General features: G+C 41.9%; 1 protein-coding gene across 4 annotated transcripts in view; it reads right to left on the minus strand.

Moving 5' to 3' along the window:
- Positions 1-25,597, minus strand: part of lyst (lysosomal trafficking regulator) — a 98,912-nt gene that overhangs the window by 23,793 nt on the left and 49,522 nt on the right. For all 4 annotated transcript variants that reach the window (XM_079559681.1, XM_079559680.1, XM_079559679.1 and 1 more), the window contains 22 exons: positions 24,626-24,786; positions 22,250-22,440; positions 21,363-21,608; positions 20,843-21,016; positions 18,248-18,397; positions 17,417-17,554; positions 17,057-17,255; positions 16,476-16,604; positions 13,083-13,692; positions 12,808-12,988; positions 12,293-12,462; positions 11,744-11,974; positions 10,395-10,561; positions 8,783-8,935; positions 7,365-7,556; positions 5,368-5,579; positions 4,397-4,606; positions 3,715-3,891; positions 3,566-3,642; positions 2,304-2,492; positions 742-887; positions 517-613 (listed from right to left, as the gene is read on the minus strand). In XM_079559681.1, the coding sequence (XP_079415807.1) occupies positions 517-613; positions 742-887; positions 2,304-2,492; positions 3,566-3,642; positions 3,715-3,891; positions 4,397-4,606; positions 5,368-5,579; positions 7,365-7,556; positions 8,783-8,935; positions 10,395-10,561; positions 11,744-11,974; positions 12,293-12,462; positions 12,808-12,988; positions 13,083-13,692; positions 16,476-16,604; positions 17,057-17,255; positions 17,417-17,554; positions 18,248-18,397; positions 20,843-21,016; positions 21,363-21,608; positions 22,250-22,440; positions 24,626-24,786 (4,200 nt within the window). The remainder of the gene's footprint in view (positions 1-516; positions 614-741; positions 888-2,303; positions 2,493-3,565; positions 3,643-3,714; positions 3,892-4,396; positions 4,607-5,367; positions 5,580-7,364; positions 7,557-8,782; positions 8,936-10,394; positions 10,562-11,743; positions 11,975-12,292; positions 12,463-12,807; positions 12,989-13,082; positions 13,693-16,475; positions 16,605-17,056; positions 17,256-17,416; positions 17,555-18,247; positions 18,398-20,842; positions 21,017-21,362; positions 21,609-22,249; positions 22,441-24,625; positions 24,787-25,597) is intronic.

Raw genomic sequence — 25,597 nt, forward strand, 5'->3', positions numbered from 1 at the left:
ATCTTGCTTGGTCATTTTCTAAGCTGCTTTTTAACGAAGTATTATCTGTCATAGTCATATTGAAATTGGATTCTGCGTCACCCTCTATTCAATCTAAAATAATTCAAAGGACTCCCTGTTACAAATCTGGTCCTCAATATCTTTTCTATCCATCAATATTCTTCCAAAATTTGTGGAAGAGAATCATGGGTAAAGCTGAACAGCATCAGCTCCCTGCGTGCATTCAACACCTATTACTGGTCCACTGCTGTTCCCTCCCTGGATCACTTTTGAGTTTGAGCCATGTTCCAGACAGTGTGACACTGACCCAATAGAGAGGGACCGCCCGACAAGAGCTGCTGAATTGGAAACGTCTGTCTCGGAAATCAAACTATCAAAATCCAAGCCTTATCTGAATTGCATTTTTTTCTAGTTTCTAACAAATCAACTCTGAGGACAGGATGTTCACTTGCTGATAAATGTGTCCCATCCTCTAAGGGATTAGACTGAGGCCTAAATAAAAACTGAAGTTGATACCTGATGGGCTCGCTTGTGGCTTTATCCTTCACCGTGGAGGAGAAAGAGGAATGAGTCTTTTCTTCAAATAAAAACGACAGCGGCTGCTTCGCGGGGTCTAACAAACACATAATGCAGGTGTTAGTCAAGTTGTTCAAGCAGCAGGCAGGAAGTGCACCCCATTTACTCCTATGTCAAATAATTAAAGTCACAGTGAGGTGTATATATGCGTCACTGAGGACACACCATCAGGTTTGCGTCGGTCACTGAGCAGGTACTTGTTGGGGATGGTGAGGTAACATCTCTGCAGCCGGCGCCGCTCTCGGTTTGGGCCCTCGGTCGGGTCGAGCTGCCAGGACGTCGGGTAAGAGGTCGGGTCGTACCAAACAGCACTGGAATAAAAAAATAAAAATAAAGGAAGTTCAGGACTCAACTAAAGAGCTTTGAGTTCCTAAAGTGGAAAAGAACTGTGTAAATGGTCAGTTTAGAGGTTAGTTTCTATTTTTTAACTTTTGTGTTTAAAATTATCATTTCAACCGACTAATGTAACTAATGTTGGTAATTACTGTATTTGATATTCATTTAAAAAACACAGCAAAATTCCTCGAAACAAAGTTATTTATAAAACCTCTTAACTTCTTAACTCCCGCCTGAACCGAGAGGATCTTTTTCCTCACGTCATCAGATTTTTTTTCCATCATTTTTTTGTTGGGTGTTCAACTCATTTTTGTAACTTTTTTGTCATTTTTTTGGTCATTTTTTGTCACATTTTTAGTCACAATTTTGTCATTTTATCGTCAATTTTTTGTCATTTTTTTGTCATTTTTTTGTCATTTTTTTGTCATTTTTTGTCACATTTTTGTCATTTTTTCTTCAATTTTTTGTCAATTTCTTGTGACATTTTTGCCACTTCTTCATCAATTTTTCGTCACTTTTTTGTCAATGTTTTCTCACTTTTTTGTCACATTTCCATCATTGTTTTTGTCTCAGTTTTATTGCTATTTTCACAGCTTTTTTCCAGAAGCTTTTGGACTGGGGTGAAGCCAAACTGGAGAAAATGTGCTCGGTTCAGGTGGGAGGTAAGGGCTTAACCCACACCTGAACCGAGAATATTTTCTCCAGTTTGCTAATATCCAAACTTAAAAACTTCTTGAAATAAAGTGTCTATATAGTGACAAAAAACGAGATGTAAGTGAAGATAAAACCACAACAAAAACAAAACAAAGAAGCAACAAAAAATCTATGAAGAAGTGACAAAAATGCGAAGAAAACATGACAGAACAAAAAACATAAAAAGTGACGAAAATGAGACGAGAACCTGACAAAAAAAAGACGCAAAAAAGCAATGGAGAAAAAAAAGATCAGTTTAGATCAGTTTTGTAGGTCTTAGCTTTCAAATGAGGCGTTACACTGGCCTAAAGCCTCCAGTCCAGAAGCTTTAAGATTTGCTGAACTGAACTGGAGAAAATGCACTTGGTTAAGGCGGGGGGGTAAGAGGTTAAAAAATAATAATCTAAACATAAAATTATAATAGTAGTAAGTAAATTGGCTGAATAATTTGAGATTATTTTGTGAGGAAAGGCATCCATGTTATGTACATATTAATGTAAGACCTTGCAGATAAAAACATGAACATGGATGAAAAAATAAATGAATGGAAATGGGTTCAATTCAAGGCAAATCAGGTTGCAGCTGCATTAATGGAGTCCGTATGCCACTTCCAGTTATTAAACAACTTCCTCCATTGGGAATCACACAAGTTATCACATCTTTTTAACAGAGCATATATTTGGCATTTGAAACCCCACCGGTCGTGTGTGTGCTGCTGCACCAGCTCCTGCCAGTGCCGACTGGCGCTCAGGTCGGTCTTATAGAGGCCTCTGATGTGCTGGATCACTTTCTTCCTCTCCATGCCCTGCCGCAGCGACACGTTCTGAGTGATATCAGCCGCGATCTTAGAAATGTCCTTGGACTTTCCATCGAGCCTCTGGATAAGACTGCAGCAAAACATGAAAGCGAGGAGTCTTTGTAAAAGTTCAACAAACAAACTCACAACTACTGAAGAAAAAACACACACACACAGTATTGCAGTATTACTTTGGATTATACCATGGTCTGGGTGAATACTCGATTCTGATTGGCTGGAAGGTGTCCATTAGAAAGAGTTATTATACGGCTCTTCACAATGTAAGTAGATCGTTCTAGCGATCATGATTTTTTGATAGAGGACCTCTGAGAAACACTCCGCGCGTACGTAGCAGCGGACACTATCTCTGTCCCCGTCACTGCTCGTGAAGTTAACACGAGTCCGACTTTCAACTTACCCAGAGATTCACCACCATTCCTCCAACTGCACCTTCATCTAAGTAGCTAGGCTAGCTACTAGCCTTGCTGCTACAAACCTAGCCAATCGTTGCCAAGCAACGCGCAAACTTTGGGAACTATTTGCAGCGGAAGTCATTAAATAAACCATTCGGCCTTCATAAAAGTGTACGAAGTTTATGTTGTGTGTGTTCAGTTGGCAAATGGCCGTATAATAAGCGGGATCATGTACAGAACGCTGGTCATTATCAGGAAAATAAGTACCTTCAGGGCGAAACAAGACCAGACGGTTCGCCCTGTCGGTACTTATTTTCTCGATAATGACCAGCGTTCTATACATTTTCCCTTACATAATGCACACCAGTTAAAAAATAGTTAAATCACGTTCTATATCACTCCACTTGCAGCTGTTTCCATAATAACGATAAACAACTGAGCTGGAACTACTTTCAGGTAAAACTGATTAAAAAGTGAAATAACTCCTGGCCAGGACTTTAAAAAATGAGCAAACAGGCCCCAATGAACAGCTTCAGTTGGCGGGACCATGGTATAAGCGGGATAATGCACTCCGAGGTGTCCATTATCAGAATAACTGGACTGAATTTCTGATAATGGACACCTCGTCGTGCATTATCCCTTACATATCTTACACTTTCCATGTTGTAAATGGATGATTACAGCTTAACTGGGTTTATTCCTGTGAGCTAAATCAGCTTCTGAAATCTACTATTGTGGAGAAAGGCCATACTTTTTCTGCGTGCTAGCCATTTTCTTTTCCCAGGCAACTTTGCTCGTCTTCTCCTCAGCTTCGTACTTGAATCTTTCCTGTTGGAACAAAGTAGTTATTGACACACGTGAAGCTGCGCGTGACACGTTCGCAGTGGTTTGCAGTCCCACCTCTTTGACAGCTTTGAGTAAGTCTGGTTTATGGGGCGCGTTGGGCGGGATGCAGCGATGGCCACAGAGCTTCAGGGAGGTCATGAAGACGCCCACAGCGTTTTGTTCCTCTTTGGTCAGATTGTCCTTGTGATCGTGGAGCATCTCGTACAGATACAGGGTCAACTTTGGTCCATGCTGTAAAACGAGGAGCAGAAATAAACAAAGGTACGGATATATATAAAGGTATTTAAACACACATGGCCAATTTGTATCCCCAGATAAAATTAACAAAACGTATCAAAGAAGAACTCCGGAAATAGTGAAATGCTTTCCTTTTCATTATAAGCAATGTCCTCGAACATTATGCTGAATGTGTAAAAGCTACGGCTGCTTCGTGAGCCTAGAGCAGCAAAAAATAGCTGTCACGGTTTGAGACGTATTACCCTGAAATTTTCTTGGCAGTGACTGGGCAGAAAATTGACAAAAACGTATACAGCTACCGTTTGTGACTCACAATGAACTTAAGGGGGGGAAGGTTCAGCCTGACAAAGGGGATTTTGAAGATTCTAGCTTTTTCGATTTACCCCAAACTGTTTCTGTCTAGACATAAAGTATTTCTAATAATACGACTTAAGCAGCCACACTGTACAAGTTCACGGTAAATGAGTTGCAAGTCTATAAAAAGGACAAATGCACCAACCTCTAGACCAGGACTGAGGCTTTCTTTGAGGATGTCCAAATGCCTGCGATCAAACACAAACTCTAGCGCCTCCTTTCGGTCGGAGAGGGGAAGAGCAGGACTCAGCGTGTGGACCAGCAGACGCCCGATTTGGACCCGAAAAGTGTCCCGACAAGACCAGAGGATCCTTCTCCACTGGTGATGGGGCGCTCCACCTCGACCTGTGCTGCCCTGGGAATTCAAAACACGACTATAGTATTAAAATACGACAGTGTAATTCTAGGTATTTAAACAAATAAGAACCTTCTAAGCCATCAGACAGTGTAATTTAGTGCAACTCATTAGAGAGAGAAGGTAAATAATTGAACCTCTTGACCCCTGCCTTAACCAAGTGCATTTTTTCCAGTTTAGCTTTACCCAAATCCATAAGATCACAGCCTACAGGCCAGTTAAACACCTCATTTGAAGGCTAAGACAAACAAAGCTCCTCTAAATGGATCTTTTCCCTTGCGCTGTAGTCACTTATTTGACTTTTTTTTCCCCATTGCATATTTGTTGGGTTTCATCACATTTTTGCCAAATTTTCATAGCTTTTGTCACATTTTTGTTTCTCTTTTGTTGCTTTTTGTTTTAAAGTCTTCTCACTTTTCCATAGCTTTTTTTTTTGTCACGTTTTCTCAAATTTGTATGAAATTTTTGTCACTTTCTCATTGCCTTTTTGTCCCGTTTTTGTTGCCCTTATGTTGCCTTTTCAGTTGCTCTCTCTGTTGCGTTTTCATCTCTTGTTTGTCAAATTTTTTTTTGGTGCTATTTTGACTTTAAGAAGCTTTAGATTAGGTAAAAAAACGAAACTGGGGAAAATGTGCTCGGTTCAGGTTAATGTGGCCAGAAAACAAAAAGCAGCAGCCTCACTGTGAATGAACTGGACGGGTTCAATGAAAAAGGTTCCAAAATGACTCTCTTGGGCTTTCTTCATTTGCTGTTCGTCTTACCAGGCTGATTTTGATGCCGTCCATCATGAGCTTGAGGATGTCCTTCTGCAGGCTCTTCTTGCTGGCGGGTGGGAGGGTGAAGGGCGTGGGGGAGTGTGGGACCGACGAGGGGCCGCTCTCCTCCGGGGCTGTGTCACCGGGTTCGGGGGTGTACAGCTGATGGTCAGGGGAGTCAGGGATATTCAACAGGTCAAACAGGTCCTGACTGACATCTGAAAAAAGTGATTGAAAAAAGAGGGTTAGACTAAATCATTTACACAAACTAAATAACACAGGCTGGGCTGATAACTGAATGCCAAGGTGTCAGCAAACGTTAGGCCAAACTCCAAAATGTCCTGCACTTTCTTCTACCTCTTCTTAGGAAATGTTAGTCTATGGATGACGCTAGTCACACCAAAATGGCAGATTTCTACAAGAGGGTCTGAATGCAGCCGATGGAGCTCCACTTCTCCAGCGGAAATGTCACCTCCACTTTTTTTTCTCGCGATATTTAATGAGAATAGTGGTGGGACTCGATTAAAAGATGTGTATTTTAGATGCGTCTTTGTATTATCCAACATTTTGACTTACTTGAAGTGGAGATGTGAGGCCTGTGTGATCATTTCAAACACTTCTAAGGCAATAGCACATTTATTTTGGAGAATGATCTTTGTAAATGAGTTCATGTCGGCTTTAACTGTGTGACAGTAAAACTGTTTTTGGCTTCAGACGGTGTTTGTCCCCAAGCAACGTCTGCAGGAAAAAGGAAACTGAGAAAATGTCTAGTAAAGTGTGATTGATTACGATTAATATTTTTTAATCGGCACTTAATCGGAAATTAATCTAAAAAAGTCCTGACGCCTTTAGTAAACGCCATTTTTGTTATGTTTATAGTTTCACTTCCTTATTGGACACCGACAGGAAGTGACATGGAAGAAGGTAAAACATTTTAAACAGTTGCTGTGTTAACACATTGCGCTGTTTTGGGGATTTAGCTGTAGAGTGCAATCAATCCAGACCATATTTCATGATATTTATAGCACCACAGTGTGTTCTATGTCATAGCTATGGACACATGCTATGGCTCGTTTGAAAGGTGAGAATCTAAGCTCTCCGCAGGTGTAAACAGTTTAATTCTATGATCGGTTCCTGAGAAATCTAAGCTAAACAGAGGCTAATTTCAAATCAAAAGATTTGGAGATATTGCGTTTTATGCAACACTCTCCTTTCTTATTAACTCCTCTCTCCTCTCTGGACAGACACTAACGTTATGGGAAGAGGCAAATGCCTAAATATCTTTGTTTCAAGTAAATTTTCAAGGACAGCACTGTTGACACGTTTTGAAACACTGCGTGTTATCGATCGCTTTCGCTAATGTGTGCATTTAAACAGCCTGGTTCTCGGATTGAGGACTTTATCAGGATGTTTCTCAGCCGTCCTTGGATTTTAACCATTTAAATACTCAGAAATATTAAAATCTCAACTGTTTCGATCTGTACATGTGAAGCCACTCTGCTTTGTCAAACGCGCTCCAGAGAGCGAGAGAGAAGTGTCGGGTTTACAGCTGTTCGAAGCCAACACCACGCCTCCTCGGACAAAAAAAGAAAGAAAAGAGATGCAATAAAATATATGAAATGTCCAGATCGTGACTTTTCACAAGCTTTTGATCGCCATTTATTTCATTTCTGTTCATCACAGAGCTACCAAAAGCCCCATTGGCTGCGTCCACACCCTTCTCGATTTTTATGGTAAGGTTAAATTAATAATATTCGATCCCAAACTCGCCTAGTTTTCTTTTTCTTTACACATCTACCCTTTTGTTAATAAGGTAAAATAACATCTACAAAATACCACGGCATTAGAAGAACCTAAGCCAAAAATAGGCATGCTTACAATACAACTGGCTAAAGTGACAGCAAAAGTGTTACTTGGCTAAACAGAAATGTACCAGCATATGGTGCAGATACAGTAGTTGGCCCGTGGTTCGATCATGCAGCTATGAACAAAACAATTTGCACCATGGTAGATGAGTCTGTTGACGGCCAGCACCACGAGCCTCTGAAGTCTTTGGACAAACTCCGTCTCGCTGGCTCGGATGGGGTTTTCCTGGCTCATCCGCCTCTGCATCATCTGGTGGAGCTCGTCACTGGCCACCGAACGCATCCGCATCAACAGCGAGTCCGTCTGCGCCAGGGAGAAGCGCCGCCGGCCTGCAACAAACACAACAATATGTGGGTATTTATCAAAGGATGAACGCGATACAAACAACTACGCGATTTCATTCATGCATGCGAGGAGGAGGAGGAGAGAAAGGTTATGCAAATGGATCATAAAGCAGTGAGAAGAAAGACGCGCAGATCAGAAAACCATCTGCGCTGTAAGACTTGACACTCAGTTTAGCATTCATTTGCAAACATAGGGAAACTAGTGACGTGCAACTGTGCTGGGAGCGTTAACCAAGAAGACAAAACATACTGTAGGGGGGTGAAAATACTTAGTTTTAACATTTTTAAACTCCGTATAGTCCATTTAAACGCCATATCCTAATGTGTAGAATGAGCTCAGACCTGTTCACCACAACTGCCTCTAAAATCCTGCACTGTCACTGAAAAAGTTGTTAATTCAGGTCCGAAAAGCCGTCATGCACGAGCTTAATATAGAAGCTGCAGTTACGCATAAGACCTGAGGTGGCAGTAATGAGTATAAAATGACTAACTTGCATCTAGTCCCTTTAAAGTAATATTATAATCATAAGCTAAATGCCTTGAAATCCTACACTGCAGATTAACAAGAAAACCAGGAAAGTCTTCTCCAACTAAACCAAGACTAAGAAATGACTAAACCACGGAGAAACCCTATAGTTAAACCTCACATGTTCGCAATTGCAACACTTAGTCTAAACTGGGCTAAAAAGCTGAATGCTGTTGTGACAAGCCATTTATTTACGACACTCAAAAACGCACCAGTAACACGTGAATGTACTGGGCAGGTTAACCCCAGAGAGGAGAGGATTTGGTCGGGGGTGAGTGTGCACTGCAAAAAAGGGTGAGACATGCCCCTTGCTCAGATGGGACCGTCCCCGGGCTACCTGCGTCACTGTGAAGCATGTAGGACGGGGCGCCGGAAGGGGAGGGGAGTGCGGAGTCCGGGGATAGGAAGTTGAAAGAGGGGGACATGGGGATCTGGCCATTGGAGCTGAAGTGCTGTCGGGGGATGCGGGGGATAATGGAGTCTTTGGCAGTGGATCCTTGGGTTTGGGAGAAAAAAGGATGGACAACAGGTGAAGGTTAGACACTGAAATGGGACGACAGGGTGACAACACTGAGGGGACTATGACAACAGTGATACACAACTGTACATGCAAATTTACGAAATATATTAAAATTACACCGTTCCACGAAAACATTATATCGTTGTCTTTCTGAAGCTGATGTACCTGCGATGCTTTTCCGTTTCTGGTGGATGGCGTGGTGAGGAGAGCTGGGCGTGTTGACAGAGCTGCTGAGTTTCTGCGGCTCCTGATTGGCCGTCGTCTTGATGAACTCTATGGCCGACTGCAGGACGCGGAACTGGAGCGCGACGGCCATTTCTATGAAAGAGACAGACTCGTTTAGAAATAGGATTATGCTGGATTCGACGCACACGCCATCAGCTTGAGCCTTAAAAGGTGGATTTTTGTGAGACCGTTGAAACGTCACTTTTCGGGGGTAGATGGATGGAGATGTGGCTACAATTTTACACCAGATCGGAAACGCACAAGCGCCACATTTTCATCGATACAAACGGCATCTTTATGAACACACACATACAGTCAGGTTCCACGCTGCTTTGAAGGGGAAAACATGAGAAAAACTTAATGTCTTCCAAATAAAGCTACAGAGACATGGAGAGAAACAAGTGGTGCCCGAATTTGTACATAACGGGGAATGCTAACCATAACGCTAACATTAGCTGCATGCAACAGCTTCGAGTGGCAGTTTTTACATCTACAGAATGAAAGAATCTGTCAAAACAGTCATAAGGACTCAGTTTTGAATAAGGATGCACAATTGGTGATGCAGTATCGGAGCAGATACTGGGAAAAATATGATATCGGGTATTGGCTACAACTATCCGATACTGAAACAAATTTTGGATCTCACCACTTTAAAAACACAACTAAATGAAGTGAATGGAGAATTCAATTGTTGAGTAAATTTTAACCTCTGAAATTGTATTTTTGATCGCCGAGCAAAATGCCGTGGCTAGCAACAATATGCTAATGTTAGATGCAGCATGCTAATGCCACTGTAACTAATCAAGGCTGAAACAGAAACTAGGATTGAATCACTTAAAGTAATAAAATAAAATCTGTCATTGCTTGAGCGGCCAAGTGTTTGTATTTTGGTTTATGAAATAACTGATGTAACTATTTGTAATGATCAGGTCACTTTGGGAGTTGCTAATATTAATGTAACCTAAAGCCTGTCATGTAGCTAAGGATATTAAGTGTACAAAGGTCCAGTGATCCTTGTTTAATGATTTTTACATTAGTTTACATGATCTGTAACATCTCATTTGCAAGAAAATATCAGACTTCATTGATTTTCATTCACTTTTTCACTCAGAGAAAGCCCCTTTAAAAGGGCGTCTTGGTATCGGTTAATATCGGACATCGCAGATACACAAACCCCCAGTATTGGTATCGGAAGCAAAAAAGCTCAATCGGTGCATCTCTAGTTTTGAATGTGTTAAATATTCTCACAGTCTGTCAGAATTTGAAAATCATAGTAATTCCCCCACGCCAGGCCACCCCCCCAGTATGACGTGTTTCTGTCTGCATCTATAGGCCTGGAAAGTGAAGTGTCTTGTCCAAGGACACAGTGGCAGTATCCATTTCACTCTGCACCCTGGGGCAATAAGTGGGAACATCTCCAACCGCGTAAAACTATATTACCTCAACAAACACTATCAGTCCCAGAGCAGCTTTCCCCCTACAGCTGGTGGACAGAGAAAAGTATTTTTCTCATCCCGCAGAGGATTGAGTGAGGAGATACTTCAATCCTCACCCTGTGTGCGGCGCATCTTGCTCGTTTGCATAAATCCGAGCAGAGTGATGAGGTCTTCGATGATGCGGAAGTATTGGGACCCGGAGGAGCTGCAGGAGTGGATCGTCACGGCAACCAACAGCTGCTGGATGTCACACACCAGGAGCTTGTAGTCGTTCAGGGGGATGCTGCAGAGAACAGGGAGAAATCGTATTAGGAAATTAGTTTGGTGCCACTATGAAGCAGATCAATGAACAGTGAGGGGGATTAATGATTTCGCAACATGGCTTAAAGCACTAAGACAGGCTTTTTAAGCTTTGTATGAAGAGGGGTTGAAAAGATTTCAGACTTCAGGAGATAGAAAAATATTGTAACTACGGTAATATTAAGATGTTTGTCCAGAAATAGGGATTGTGTTGTATTTACTTTATGGTGACATTGCTGCATTCGAGCAAGTAAAAGTTAAGCAATACACTTTTTTTGCTACCAAATTCAACCCCAAACCATGTTCAGATTGTTGAGAAATAAAAAAAATCTTGGGTGTGACTCTTTCTCATGACTTGAATTGGAGCTTTAATACTACTAACATCACTAAGAAAGTGAAACAGCACCTCTTCTTTTTATGCAAGCTTCAAGAGTTTACTCAAAACACTAAGATTCTTTTGAACTTTTACTATTGTGTAATTGAGAGTGTCCTAACCAGTTGTATTACTGTGTGGTTTGGTAGTCTCACTCTGAAAGAGAAGAAGGCTTTGGACAAAGTGGTTCGCTCAGCCAGCAGGACCATTGGCTACACTCTACCGCTCCTGGAGGCCACATATAAAGCTCGGCTCTTAAATCGAGCTCTACAACTTGCTAATGATGCCTCAGGCCACCCTGCAACGGCCTTTTGTGAGATGCTTCCCTCAGGGAAGAGGTATCGCTCTGTCAAATGTTCTACTGATGGCCATTTTAACAGTTTCTTTCCCCAAGCTGTGATCACTGTGAACAAGGCACTTCAATTTCTATGTATGGACTTTTATTGTACAGTATTTTACCCTTAAGCTTTTATGTGGCATTTGTTTGTTTTTATATTGTGTCCTTTTATGGGTTGGGGTTGACATAGCACTTTGAGCTCCTTGCACATTTATTTCCAATGTGGTTTTACTGCAAATGGCTAATAAAATGAATCTGAATCTGGTAGGTAGTAGATGAATTCAAGGACTACAGATGAATCCAGGTACTGCCCACTGCTCCTGACAGGTTCCATCTGCTGGATTAGTTTGTGGTGTCAGGCTATCTATCTTTTATCTAGTTGTTAAACCAAGTTTTTCTCCTGATTGTTTAGTGTTAGTTAGTTTATCGGCTCCTGTCCGTTGCGGCAGCCATACCCGTTCTCCATGCCGTTGAGCGTAGACAGCGTGTTGAAGAGCACGTAGAGCAGCCCGTGGTCCAGCAGGATGTCGGCCAGTTTGGGACAGGCGTTGATCAGCTGCAGCAGCATGCACAGGATGTTATGGACCAGAGAGTTTTCGTACAGAGAGTTTTCGATCAGCCCGAGGACAGGGATGATACAGCGGCGTCTGAAGGGGGAAATGTTCTCCATCTCCTCCAGGTCCAAACTACAAAATGATACAAAATAATCTCTTCATCTGATTTATGCACACTTTGCCCTTTACAGCATTATAAGGAGGTGGTATGAGGTGCGAGCTTAGTAATGTACATTGTGTCTTTTGCTTTCTGTGTTTCATTTACAGGACCTTTTCAAATAAGCTTTTTCTGTACCAAACTTTAATACAATCTTGAATCCCTTTTTCAACTATTTTGCCTTTATTCATTGGTTTTTAAAGCTTTGAAAATAAACAAATGTAATTTTTACAATCCATCACAACCTCATCTTATCTAATTCATACATCAACCTGTGCAGAAGTAGAACTTACTCTTCCTCCAGTCCCACGGGTCGCCCAAACAGCATCTCCAGAAAGCACTCGAGGAGGCCCTGGCTGCCCTGGTGAATGTACAGCTGATTGGCCAACAGCGAGAAGCCGTGGTTCTTCAGAAACTTTTCTTTCTGCTCCTTCTGGGCTCGGGTGAAATACGCGTCCAGCAGCTGCAAAAAAGGCACAAAATATGTCGGGCATTTTGAAGTATGTCTGGAATATGGCCGTAAATTCAGCTTTTGGTAATAAAACTATCCCACCAAAAAGCACATATCATCCTGTGTGTGTGAGTTAGTTACCTGCAGGAGAGGCTTATGCGGTATTTTTGGGCACTAAAGAGATTAAACGATGAAGGTGCTGATTGATTTTGTTAAAATGGTAATAAGTAAAGCATGTTACGTAATACAAATGTAGATCCTAATCGTTCAGGTTCAGCGTGATTTATCCCTGTTAAATCCCATTTAAGTCCTGGATTTAGCCTGAAGTGGTAATTTCAAAAGATCTGGAGGACGTACCTTCATGACCCCCTGCTGGATGAGAGGGGAAGAGTGATTGACCAAGACAATGAGAGCCTCTGGTTGGATGAGTTTGTCCATGACTTCCTCCAGCATCAGGTCTGGTAACAGCAGCAGGACGCCCCTCAGGAGGTCGTACAGGCCACAGCAGATAAGGACCAGGCAGTCCTCAGTGCTTGCCCTTAGATATTCAATAAACAATTACAATTAGTAATGGTGCTGAGAAGAAAAATCAATGACATATGTGGCTTTATAATCAGTATACTTCCTTTTACCTGTCATTGGACTCTGTTTTGCTGTGGGTGCGTTCATATCCTGGAGAATAAGTGTAGCTCTCCCAGTCCTCGGGCATTGACCCTCTGTCGGCTGCGCTGGGCCATCGACTGATCGCTAACGACCCGTTTGGAGCCGGGAATGCCAAACCCAGACTGGCCAAGTTACTGTGACTGCGCTGGAAAGACTGAATGCCTTTTAAACTGTCGGGCCTGCGCGGAGCCTCGTCACTGGCCCAGTCGAAGCGGTCCTCGGACTCCGCGACCCCGACGCTGCCCTCCGCCAAACTGTCCACCTCTGCCTCATCCCGCTCCTCCTCCACGCTGATGGAGGGCGTCCGAGCACCGCCCGGCGTCTCCCGGGAGTCGCAGATGGTTTTGGCCGATTCGCAACTGCTCAGGAGCGGCTCGTCTCCTTTCTTCAGAGTCTCGGTGCTGCCCAGAGCCTGCTGGGCTGAGGGGGACGCGCCCTCACTGTCCCCGGACAACGCCGCGCCTCCGTTCCCCAGGCGAGGCGTGAGCAGGGGCGAGGAGTACGGCGATGGGGCGAGGCTCGGGGGTCGCAAGGACTGGTCATCTCCGCCGTGTTCAGCATAAGAAGGATGAAGATGGCCTATGGCAGAAAAGCCTAAATTAAATGCCACAACTTGAAAACAAAACAAAGGCAAAAAAGTCATTAGGGAATTAGGTTTGCAACGACATTTGCATCGGGTTAAAAACACAAACAAAACAATCACTGTCTGATTTGTACATGCTTCCATTAGGTAACATAATCTGTAATCACAATATAAATTTTATGCGGACGACACACAGTTGTACTTATCAATGAAACCAAATCAGACAGATAAATGAGATGGGCTTAGCTCCTGCGTAAAAGCTATTAAGACCTGGGTGACTGTGAATTACCTCCTTCTTAACCCTGATAAACCGAGGTTATTATACTAGGCACTCAAAGACTGAGAGAGTCTTTATCTGAGCAGATCATCTCCCTGGATAATGCTAGCGTATCAACAAGCTCGACAGTAAAAAACCTTCAAGTTCTGTTTGACCAAGACCTCTCTTTTAAAGTGCATATAAACCAAGCCTGCTAAACAGTGTTCTTTCACCTGCACAACATCGCTAAAATACGAAACACCTTGCTCGCGAGTGAAGCCGAAAAACTTATTCATGAATTTGTTTCATCAAGGCTGGACTACTGTAACTGCCTGCTAGCAGCGTGTCCTAAAAGTTCCCTAAGAAGTTTTCAATTACTTCAAAATGCAGCTACAAGATTGTTAACACGGACAAAGAGAAGAGAACACATCACGCTGTGCTAATGTCTCTCCATTGGCTTCCTGTTGAGTTTAGAATCAAATTTAAAATCCTGCTCCTCACATATAAAGCAATAAAGTGTATGGCTCCGCTCTATCTCCAAGACGCTATCTTTCTATATCGACCAACCAGAGCACTCCGCTCTCAAAACTCGGACTAGTGATTCCTCGAGTCTCTAAAATCACTGTAGGAGGCAGAGCCTTTAGCTCCAAGCTCCGGTTTTACGGAAATAAACTCCCAGCTCGCGTTAAAGAAGCAGACACAATCTCTACATTTATGACTAGGCTCGAAACGTACCTCTTCATATTAGCTCATGATCAGGTCAGTTAGGTAAAGCTCTGACCCACAGCCTGAAGTAAAGCTGAGCGCTATCATCTTGTTCATCTTACTACAGACTTTGTCTTATTATAATACAATATTTCTTTTTATCTGAAGTCTGTTCATTACTATTCACATGATGTCTCCTGTCCCACATCCTTCGGGGGAGTGCCTGTCTAGATCGAACAGAGGAACCTTGCCTACATGGATCGCTCAAAGAGAACTATGCTCCAACATGGACTGGATGTTCTGTGATCTTTGCCCGTCTGCTGAGGGACTACCATCAGCCCTGGGTCTCTATGAGAGTGGATCTCTCCTCCTGTGGTTCTCGTTGAGGTTTCTCCTTTCTTCCCCTGAGTTTTTGAGTTTTTCCTCACTGTGCTGGAGAGTCTAAGGACAGGGGATAGTCAGGCCACTCGCTCCTCATCACCTGCTGCTGACATTTATGTGGACATTATGTTTATGTTTACCTGGATACTTCACTTGCCTGGACTGTACATTGTGTTATTCACTGTTTTGTTTTATTGCCTTAATGTTTAGTGCAGCCCTGTGAGGAAACTCCTGTTGTGATATTGGGCTATACAAAACCATTGATCGATTAATTTATCACTAAAATAGTCTGCACCACTTTCAGCAAAATTGCAACAAAAAAGCAAAAGGTAAAGAACTAAATAGCGCTTTATTTTATGAATGTGAGCTTTGAATATCACACAAAGGGAAAAACTTTTCTGTGTGAAGGCTTTGAAAAGGAATAAAGATTCAAGTTCCACCTTCATCGCACAAGGGGAAAACCAAAGAACAAATTGTACTTTTGATAATTAGCATAATGTATGTTCCCAAAAGAATAGGATTTGTAAGTACCACCCACAGACATAATGATACAAGGGGGCTTACTGTTTTTATTAAAGTTGTGATAGCGCAGTGATACAACGTCAGACAGCTCTATGGGGACCGCCGCTGAGAGCATTAGTGAGATGGGCTGAATATTGTTGAAAGCAGAGTGGAGCTGATCGGGCATGCACTCCGTGACCTGCTGTTTATGCAGCTTTTTCCCACAGGGACAAGTGTTTGCATTAGCTACTGAAAATATAACTCTGGTGACCTTATGTTTTCATCAAGGGAATCACGCAGCAAACAGCACATCTTTATTAGATGCTTTCCGGCAGATTGCAGCGTTATTAAGACGTTTAGAGCACAGGCTGTGGTAAATAATGGGTCCGGAGACAGAAGTGTCAACAGTATGAAGTCACAGAAGGTCTATAAAGTAGTAAGACTGGAGTCATCATCATCACAAGAAGACGTTTTTTAATCAAATGCTGTTGAAATTAAAACTTATTTGGCTCAAGAAAGACAATTAAAGAAGCTGCCAGCCGGTATTATATTCGGTCTCCAAATACAGAACAAAGCAATATTTTAAGAAAATATAGAAAAGTTGTATCCAGCTGCCTCCTCAATCACTTGAATACAAGCAATGCCGCATACTTGTCAGCCATGGCATACGATGGATTTTTCTTTTAGCATCAGGCACAGTGCATAGTAAACAAGATGGACTTTGCCTTTATATGATCCAAGAAGATTTAATTACTATAGAACAGATAGTCAAAGATAGTTCCTAAACACACTGGAAGCCATTAAAGCTTGAACCTTGCTTTAGTTTGAGGGAGGCTTAATAATCATTCATTTTAATGTGCTGCTGAGCCAACTCTGAAATCTTAAGGGGCAGACTTTGAGTCCAGGCAGTTGAAATGTTCTGTGAAGTAGCAGTACCTTCATGTGGAGCGTCAGTGAAGACAGTGGGCGACAGAGACACCACTGAGCTGCAGGCAGACTTCCCTCCGCTCGTCGAGTGCCTGAGGTGCATAATGGACTGGACTTTTTCTTGGTACAGCTTCCCGTCTGACAAGGAGATGAAGAAATTGAAATGCTGGGTGTCAGGGTTTCAACACGATCACATTATATCACCGCTTTTTGCCAATAACAATCTTAATAATCAAATATTGCTACATTATTGTTACCACATTATTAGAGGCAGTTATTGAGTATCGTTATTTCTTCTCATATTATGCAGCCCTAGTTCAGTACAACACTTGATACAGCAGCACTGGCTCCTGACCCATTTGATAGAGCGCCATCACACTCCATAATCTGAAAACTGCCAGAGTGTGCGGCCTCTTTTTCATTTGCCAAACTCAATGGACTAAAACTTTTCAATTTTAGAACTCTTTTATTACCGAGTGCCCCCTCAACATTGTGCAGATGAATAGGCCACTTTCGAAATATGCCAAAAAGGGACAAGAACGAGGTTAGGGGTCAATAAGTAAAAGTAACTGTATTTTCAAACCACTCACCAATGTGTAGGGAGAAAAAAAAGCTGGACGGCGTGTGGCAGACGTAAGTGTTGGTGGGTGGATGAACAGCCAGTAGAAAGTTGTAGATCAGTTTGAGTAGGTCCAGGTCGGGAGGAGACCCCAAAACCTCTTGAATGATTTTGACAAAAGATAAGCAGACTTCCTGTGGGATGGCAGTCAGATGCTCGTCTCTGTGCTCCTGTAGACAAAAACACATGGTGAAAAAGATAAAGGTCTGGTCAAGTTAGGTTCTGGGATTAGTTTGAACTTTTATGCATCTGTTGTTGCCATCATATGACATCTGCTCCATTAAACCATGGAGGACTTAAGTTTTATTCTTTATTTTTTATTGAAATGAACCTGTAAGACTTGGCAGGTGAGCAGGAAGCGATGCACGACTTCGGCCTTAAGGAACTGACGGATGTTGAAGACTTGATGCGGATGGTGAACTCTGATGAGGATCTCTAACGCAGCGAGCAGCGTTTCCCAAACACCACACTGAAGACAGAAAGAAATATAGTGTTTGTACTAGGCAAAACACAGGAAACTTTAACTGTTATTATTTCCAGTATATTTATAGTGTTTTCAACTCTATATTAAAGCAGAACTAAGTAACGTGTTTACCTTAATAAATCCTTTTCGTAGACCCTTTGGTGGTAATACAAGTGTTAATGGGATGATTGGAGGGTCTTTTATCTCCCCCTGGTGTCTAACCATGTTTGCAAGTCCCCCGCCTCCGGGTCAGAGGCGCAATACACACTAACAGAGTCACGAAGAAGAAGCTAACAGGCTAACGAGCAAAGCTAACTGCGTTCTAGCACCATTTAAACAGTATTTACAGCCAATTTTGAGTGGAAAAAAACTGTCTCCATTGTGTAATTGTATGTACAATATCCCTCTCTTCCTTTGTCTTTATTGTCAGCGTAGTATTTACTCTCACAGACAATTAATGAGTAAAAAAACGTAACATGCTACGTCACTTGCGGTGACGCTTATGGCCACTAGGGGCATGAGTTACTTAATTCTGCTTTAACCATTAAGATATTGACTTTGTTTTAAAAGGAGCATATAATCGTTTGACTTCTGGTAGTAGAACTATGCTTGTTTGTGTATTTACAGTCATTGGTGAGCTGTCTTTGATATTTATACACTTACTATATAAAAACATCATTTGACTGTGACATGTTCTACCTCAGCTTTGGCCCAGATCTTCCAGTCCAAGAGAATATCCGAGAGCATCTTTATGTCCTGGACGACAGCGAGAGACTCCGTGTCCAGCCGGAAGAGACCGTCCTCCCCCAGGATTAGGATGGGCGCACTGCAGCATCCATCCAGCAGAGTCTATGGAGACACAACAAGGCCCAAAAATCATGAAAAAGACATTTACAAAAATACTGTCTTACAACAGAGAAGCTCCGGACATAATCGCCCTTGAGCCTCGAAATCATCTCTTTGTGATTTTACTCTTCACGATGAAACCTCAAAACGGCAGCAAAATCAATACATGCTTCAGGACTTTTTGGACAGGACATAAGTCGCTGTCGAAGCCAATGCTATAAATGCTGCCCCCGGGTCTGTATCGATCAAAGTCTATCACCTGTGACCGTCCGCATTGCAGCGCCCATAAATCTACCAGTACTTTAGGTTTCTCAGGCCTAGCAAGACTATGTGATGTATTTAGTGATACACACTACTCTCACAATATCGTCCGTATGAGTTCAGAGCAAGCGAATAAAAGATTAGACTTGAGCCTACAAAAATATTTAAAATTTACTGCTGCCACGTCCAATTTCTCTCCCATAGCCAAACTCCTAGTCAACAACTCTCATTTTTTAATTAACTTCTGCTTCTGCTCCAGTTGCTTTTGGCAGTTGTAAATGAAGCCTGACTAACAATCTCAGGAAACTACTCAATTTAAACAACTTCTCTGCCAAAGTGAAGGCAACTTGGTTGAACTTATGCCGCTGTAAATCGCAAATATAGACCAATACCAATTAAAACTATCAGTACACATAAACAAATTCCAAATATTGTTGCCTACTCTGTTTTTGGTACACGCGCTTTTTGTTGGACAGTGGCCTAAATCATTAAAATAGACACATTTCTTTCTAAACAAATGACGATAAGTCTTCTATCTTAAGTTTGCTCAATAACTCACCATTGCTTAATTAATACATTTGTAATTCACTCTATTGTGAGGTAGTGGTCCTTACACGTGAACACAACAGACAATTCACTTCCTTTGTATTGACACTTCCGGAACAGCGTGAAGTCCATTCATTAAGCTCAGAATGAGGGAAAGTGTTTGCTGCTAAAATCAGAAGTTTCACCAACAATTCAACACAGCACCGTTTCTCTGTGCGGCCTAAAAACGGGATTGCGTCCGTGTAGTAACAGATTTTATCTTGACTTCTCCAGTCCTATGTAAACTAAAAGGGGTGAGGGGGCGGGAACAATTCATGGCAGCGCTAAGCGAACTTCCAGAATAAGGTGAATAGAGGTAACACAGGTCTACTACACCAGTGCTTCAATACTTTTTATTACTTCTATGGACCTGTGACGCCTCAAAGACAATGGGCGGCTGGTCGACTCGGCAGGAGCGCAGTGTTTCATCGAGTCAGACAGAGTCCATTTCAGCGGCGCACATCACACGGCTCAATTACAGACAGCGCCACAGGGTCAAGTAACAGCAGGTCACAGCACTGACTCATTCTCAGGCTCAGAGGTGCTGGTCTGTCAGCTTACATCAAACATATGTGGGGGGAAAAAAAAAGAATTGTTGGAGAAGGCGACTTCATGTCGTGACTTTCAAACTTTCACCTCATCAGAAAAATACGTGGCTTTCCAAGAGCTATCTTCAAGACTGGTGTAAAGCAACGAAATGGGCCTTATCTAAGCAGACGGATTACCAGGACTAATATGTGAGTTAACTTAACACAGGGGGCAACTTTTTAATTGGGAAACTCTGAAAAGGGTAACTTCATATAATGACTAGAAATTATGTGTCTTCAAGGAACCAATACACGACCACCTGCCTTAGAACTGATTCTGTTATTATGCCAGGATAATGTCATGGCCATTAATGTGTTCTTCTCTTCATATGTGTAAATAAACCAGAAGAAGCATCGGTAAAGCTTTATATTAAGGCGTTAAGTATTGACAATGTGTTAATAAGCATTAATGATTAATAAGCCATGAATAATACACTTGTATAGATATAAAGAAGCTGCTTATTATAATATTATTTATTAACATGCTAATAGGCCATGAATAATAATATGCTGTGTGGCAGTGGCTACCCTAATCCTAACCCTAACCTTAAAGAAGATTATTAATGCTTAAAAATACCGTATCAATACTAAATACCTTAAAATAAAACGATACCAAAGCATCTAACCATCATGTATTCAGTGGAGAAAATGAAACAAAAGTTAAATTACAAAATTGACTATGAACAATGAAAAATACATAAACAGTAGTAAGCTTAAGGCAAACAACATACAGGTTTTACCAAAGGGCCATCAGTGAATAACGTGACATTGCATCAAATCTTGTACCTACACCAGTTTAGTATAAAAATAATAATATTATTATTTGACATAGGATTTGCAAATAGCTCACTTAACTAAACTATCTCCTAAACTGAATTTGATACACTGAAAGAAAGCTATGGGACTCCAATCTCACCGTCACTTTCGATTCGCCTTGGGCTAAAATCACTGAACCATTGAAGACATTGAAGATCTACAAATCCACAAAGAGCCGAGGGTAAAAGCCGGGACTCACTTTGAGCATATGATATCCCACGGTGCACTTAGACTTTATGAGGACCTGGTGGATCATGGAGTAACCATGGTAACAGTTCATCTCGTGGATGCGGTGCTGGTTGTTTTTGGACAGCGACAAAAGCACCCTCAGAGCCAGCGCCTGGGTCTGCTCACAGTCACTCAGCTCCACGGTCTGGACACAGGAAAATAAATCATGTTTTAACAATACAGTAATAAAGAAAGTCTGTCTATTTTACACCACACATATCACTTGTCCATCCATAGACCACCTTAAACAAGACCCACTCTGAATCTGATGCAAAACAGGACAAAATTATGACTAAACTACATGTAAATCTGTTAAAAGTAATGACAAGGCATGTATCGAGCAGGAACCACAAAGAAAATGTGGGTAGTAGAACTGCAGCTGCCCAAATCTTAAACTTCAGCATCCCACTTCAATGTGAATTCATTGCAAGACAATACACAATAGATCTGATGGCACTGCTACTAAATACTATGAGAAAAGGCTCTCGTACCTGCGCAAAAAGGTACACGAACGTCCCCGTCCCGCCGATCTTGTGCAGGACGCTCTGTAGCCCCTGCGTTTGGGTGGGGAGCAGGGACCGGAGCGCGTGGTGGTCCAGGGACACGCTCTGCACATCCTTGGAGCTGAACGGCCTCTGGGTCACCACCGTCTTGGCCTGGCCCTTCAGTCGGATCACTGGCTCGTAGATGGTGTAGACTTTGGGACTGCTGGGGGCGTACACCACCGCAAGGCTCTCCTGTAATGGACCGAAAACAATTGGTAAGGTTGTAAGATGAGCTTAGAAATGCACACTCCAGATCAATCACAATCAAAACTAAATTTACTTTGGGTGGAGGTAGGAGAAGCGCGTAGGCAGGAGAAGTTCAGGGCTGGCAAATTTCAACTTGCAATTTTTGGCAATTAAAAGTGAAACCATTTGTGTTTAGAGTGATTCTAAAAATGTGAGAGTGGAAGTTTCAAGGGAACAGACAGAACAAATATTTTTGATGCATATCTTCCTCATACTATGCTGCCCCAGATGGCAAAATACAAAGTTTATTCTTCTTGATCATTTACTCCATTTCCTCGACCCAACCATTACCAAGCAATGCCATTCGTTTTTTTTAATGAGAAAATGATATTCACTCGGATGGAAATAACTGCTGCCAAACAGCAACAGCTTTTTCTATAGAGGAAAATGACTTTGGCAATCGCATGGGGCGTCATTAATAGTAACTAATTGGAAGAGCACATTAGTCAGCTGTGAAATGAAACTATAATTGAGAAAGACATTTTGATGCTGTAACGCATACATGCAAATGATAAATGCATAGCCAAAAGACAAATATCTGTATAAAAGATATATTAGGGATAATAAGTATAAAACTAAATACTCACAACCAAAGCTGTAGTATCCACATCTTTGTTCTTGGTCAGAAGATCTCGGACGTAGTCACATTTGAGCCCCTCCAGAGTAACGAACTTGGAGAATGACACACTGGACTTGCCGTACTTGCAGGGCATTATTGAGGTGAGGTCAGGCCCGCTGGCGTACAGGTAGAAGGCCTCCTCGGAGCCTATTCTTGATCCTGGAATTAGAAAAGAGAGAGTTGAACAACACAGAGTGATCAGCCAGGTTGTGGATGTTTTCAAGAACTGTGATAAAGAGTGGAAGTGGAACGCTGGAGACAATCTGGGCGTTGTACAGTACGTGGAAGAAGTTTATTTAACACAAATACAGCCAGGGAGACAATCATCCGTCATCACTGAATTGACTGAGCGCAGCATTGAGTACACAAATCTGAGTCTGCTTATACATCATGAGAGTGTTACAAAATCATTCATTTAGACGATGTTATACTAAAAGAATAAGTGTTCAGGATAAAATGTTATAAACTGAATGTTATGGGAAAAATCCTCCATTTTGTTGGTAAAGGACAAGAATGTACATAGAATAATCAGCCAAAACAACAGTGCTGTCACGAAAATTACTATATCTACTTACCGTTCAATAAATTACAGAACATCCATATATTTTTAGGCTCAATAATTAGCATCAGTACACGTATTTCCATTTTATCCTATTTTTTTTTTTTGCAATACTTGTAATACTGAAGTAAATATGTGTTTAATTGAGTTTCATGTTAATTGCAACTTGTGTGTTATAAAGTATATGTCAATATGCTCTTCTAGAACAAGGTATTACTGAGATTTCCTTTTTTTTTTTTTTTTAGTTTAAAGCAGAACTAAGTAACTCATGCCCCTAGAGGCCATAAGCGCCAGGTGTTGTAGCATGTTGCCTATTTTTACTCATTGTCAATGAGAGTAAATACTACACCGACAGTAAAGACAAAGGGAGAGAGGGATATTGTACATCCAGTTTCACAATGGATATAATTTTTTTTCACTCAAACGTGGCTGTAAATACTCCTTAAGTGGCGCATAGTTAGCTTTGCCCGTTAGCCTGCTAGCTTCATCTTCGGCAGGAAAGATGCAAGTGTGGTTTTCTGACCAGAGACACCAGGGGGAGACGAAAGACCCCCCAATCATCCCATTAACAGGTTACTTAGTACTGCTTTAACTCGGTTTCAGCGTCATCAAGTGGTCCTCAATATTATCGTTTATCGCGATATTTTCCTGCCTCAATATACAGCATCGAACTTCAAATTTTGCTATAGTGACAGGCCTACAAAACAAATAGAAACACACTATCGCATCAGAAAACATTGAAAGTAATGGAGCAGTTTACATTTTAAAATATCTACACAAACTTTTCATATGGTCTTGACAACAACCTCCATCAGTTCTCAAACAAATAACCCATTCTCCTTAAAGCTGCAGTTGCGCCATTTGTCACTGAAGTGCCATTGTTATTTTCGCTCCACTTTTCATAACAAGTGATCACTGCAGGCCAGAAACACCGCATGAAAGCTGCAATTTTGTGAATGTTTACAGCAACGCGTCATAGAAACTTCAAATTGGACCACTTCGATGCTGCTTCTAACAACTCAACTTATATATCCCTTATATATCCATAAACTGGTGCCAGGGCGAAGAGACAATCCATTGCTTCAGATTATACTCAGTCACCTTGTTTTGCCTATCGAGAGTATATCATTAAGCCAACAATATCTCTTGTAAAATAGTGTCGACTTTAAGGAGTACTTCTGGTATCTTGCCGTCAAAACAAAAGCAGAAATGTTTGGCCATAATGAGTCCCTATGGCAACAGCAAGTCTAAAACCGTCAGCTGGTCTGTAAAGTTGAGAAGCCGTGAGCCCATTCACAGTCAATTAGAGCCAACAAGGGAAGTATTCAGCCTCACGGAGAATGCAGAGAATCCACAGCACGCCTCACATCGCACCAGCCACGGACATTTACAGAAAGATAAACCGTCAAAACACCGGAACACCACAGACCGGGGCGAATGGCGTCTCGCTCCGGAGTAATGAGAGCCTCTGTTAAAATGAGTGTTTCCCCGGATGAACATTTGACTTTATTGTTTGTAGTTTGCGGATAGTACACTACGGAAAATTAGATTTATGTAGCACATTACAAGCGTGACAACCTTTTCTAGTTTTTGTCTTTACATGAGTTATTCCTCCATTAGACAACGCTTCATCATGGTTTAGCAGCTTTAGCCTTGATATTAATATTTCTGTTGTAGACTTGGATACATTCTGGTGAAACACAGAAAGCTGAATCTTTTCTTAGCTTGTACAAAAGTTTGTATTGCAATATTACTGTATATGATGCAGCACGACAGGAGCCTCACCGTTGAACAGCAGCACTGTGCCCATGTTCCAGCGCGGGCTCGGCCTCATCTGCTCCTCTGACGACGAGAGGCAGTGTCCCAACATGCACAGGGTCTTATTACTGTCAGAGGACAAACTGGACTTCCTGGGTAAGGTGTAGTCCAAGGAAACTTCACATTTTCTGTGGAGAGAGAGGGCATCATGGTTAGTGCTGGGCGACATGAAGTGCAAGACGTGAAGTTGTTAAAAGTGCTACTAAATAGAAATTGTAAACTCAAGATCTATACTAAGAGGGAACAAGGTCAATATAGGGAGCAACTAGTGAACGTGTTTTCACCAAACCAGAACAAAACCGAAATCTGAATTTTGTCAGAGCCTAAATTGGAGGAGGACCACAGTAAATACACTCTCCCCTTGTCATCTTCACGTCTCTTCAGCAAAGTGCCTCTGCCTGATCTCCACGCAGCAGCTGATCCAAAAGCTCCTTCTTGTCTTTACCAAAGCCAATGTCTAAACACTGTAGCTAGATACAGTTGTGCTCAAAAGTTTACACACCCTTGCAGATTTTTTTCTGTTTTTGGGCTATTTTGCAAAGAATATGATAGATAACACAAAAAGTTGTTTCACTCAGTTAGTGGTTGTGTGAAGCCATTTATGGTGAAACTACTGAGTTTACCATTTTTAAATCATAATGAAAAAAGAAAGCACCAAAATGACCCTGGTGTTCTTTTCATCACTGGCCTTGTTGACAACAAAAAAGTGCCCCATACCTATTGTGAAACATGGCTGTGGTTTCGCTGATGCCACTGGCTCCAGCAGAATAAAGTGAAGGTCCGGATAGTGTCCATCTCAGTCTAATGACCTCAATATCAGTGAACCACTGAGAGGAGAGCTCAAACGTGCTGTTCATGCAAGACACCCCAGGAATTTATAGGAACTGGAGGCTTTTTGCCCAGAAAAATTGACCACTTTACCATCAGAAACAATAAAGA

This window comes from Gobius niger (genome assembly GCF_951799975.1).
Source record: "Gobius niger genome assembly, chromosome: 7".
NCBI classification, from domain to species: Eukaryota; Metazoa; Chordata; class Actinopteri; order Gobiiformes; family Gobiidae; genus Gobius; species Gobius niger.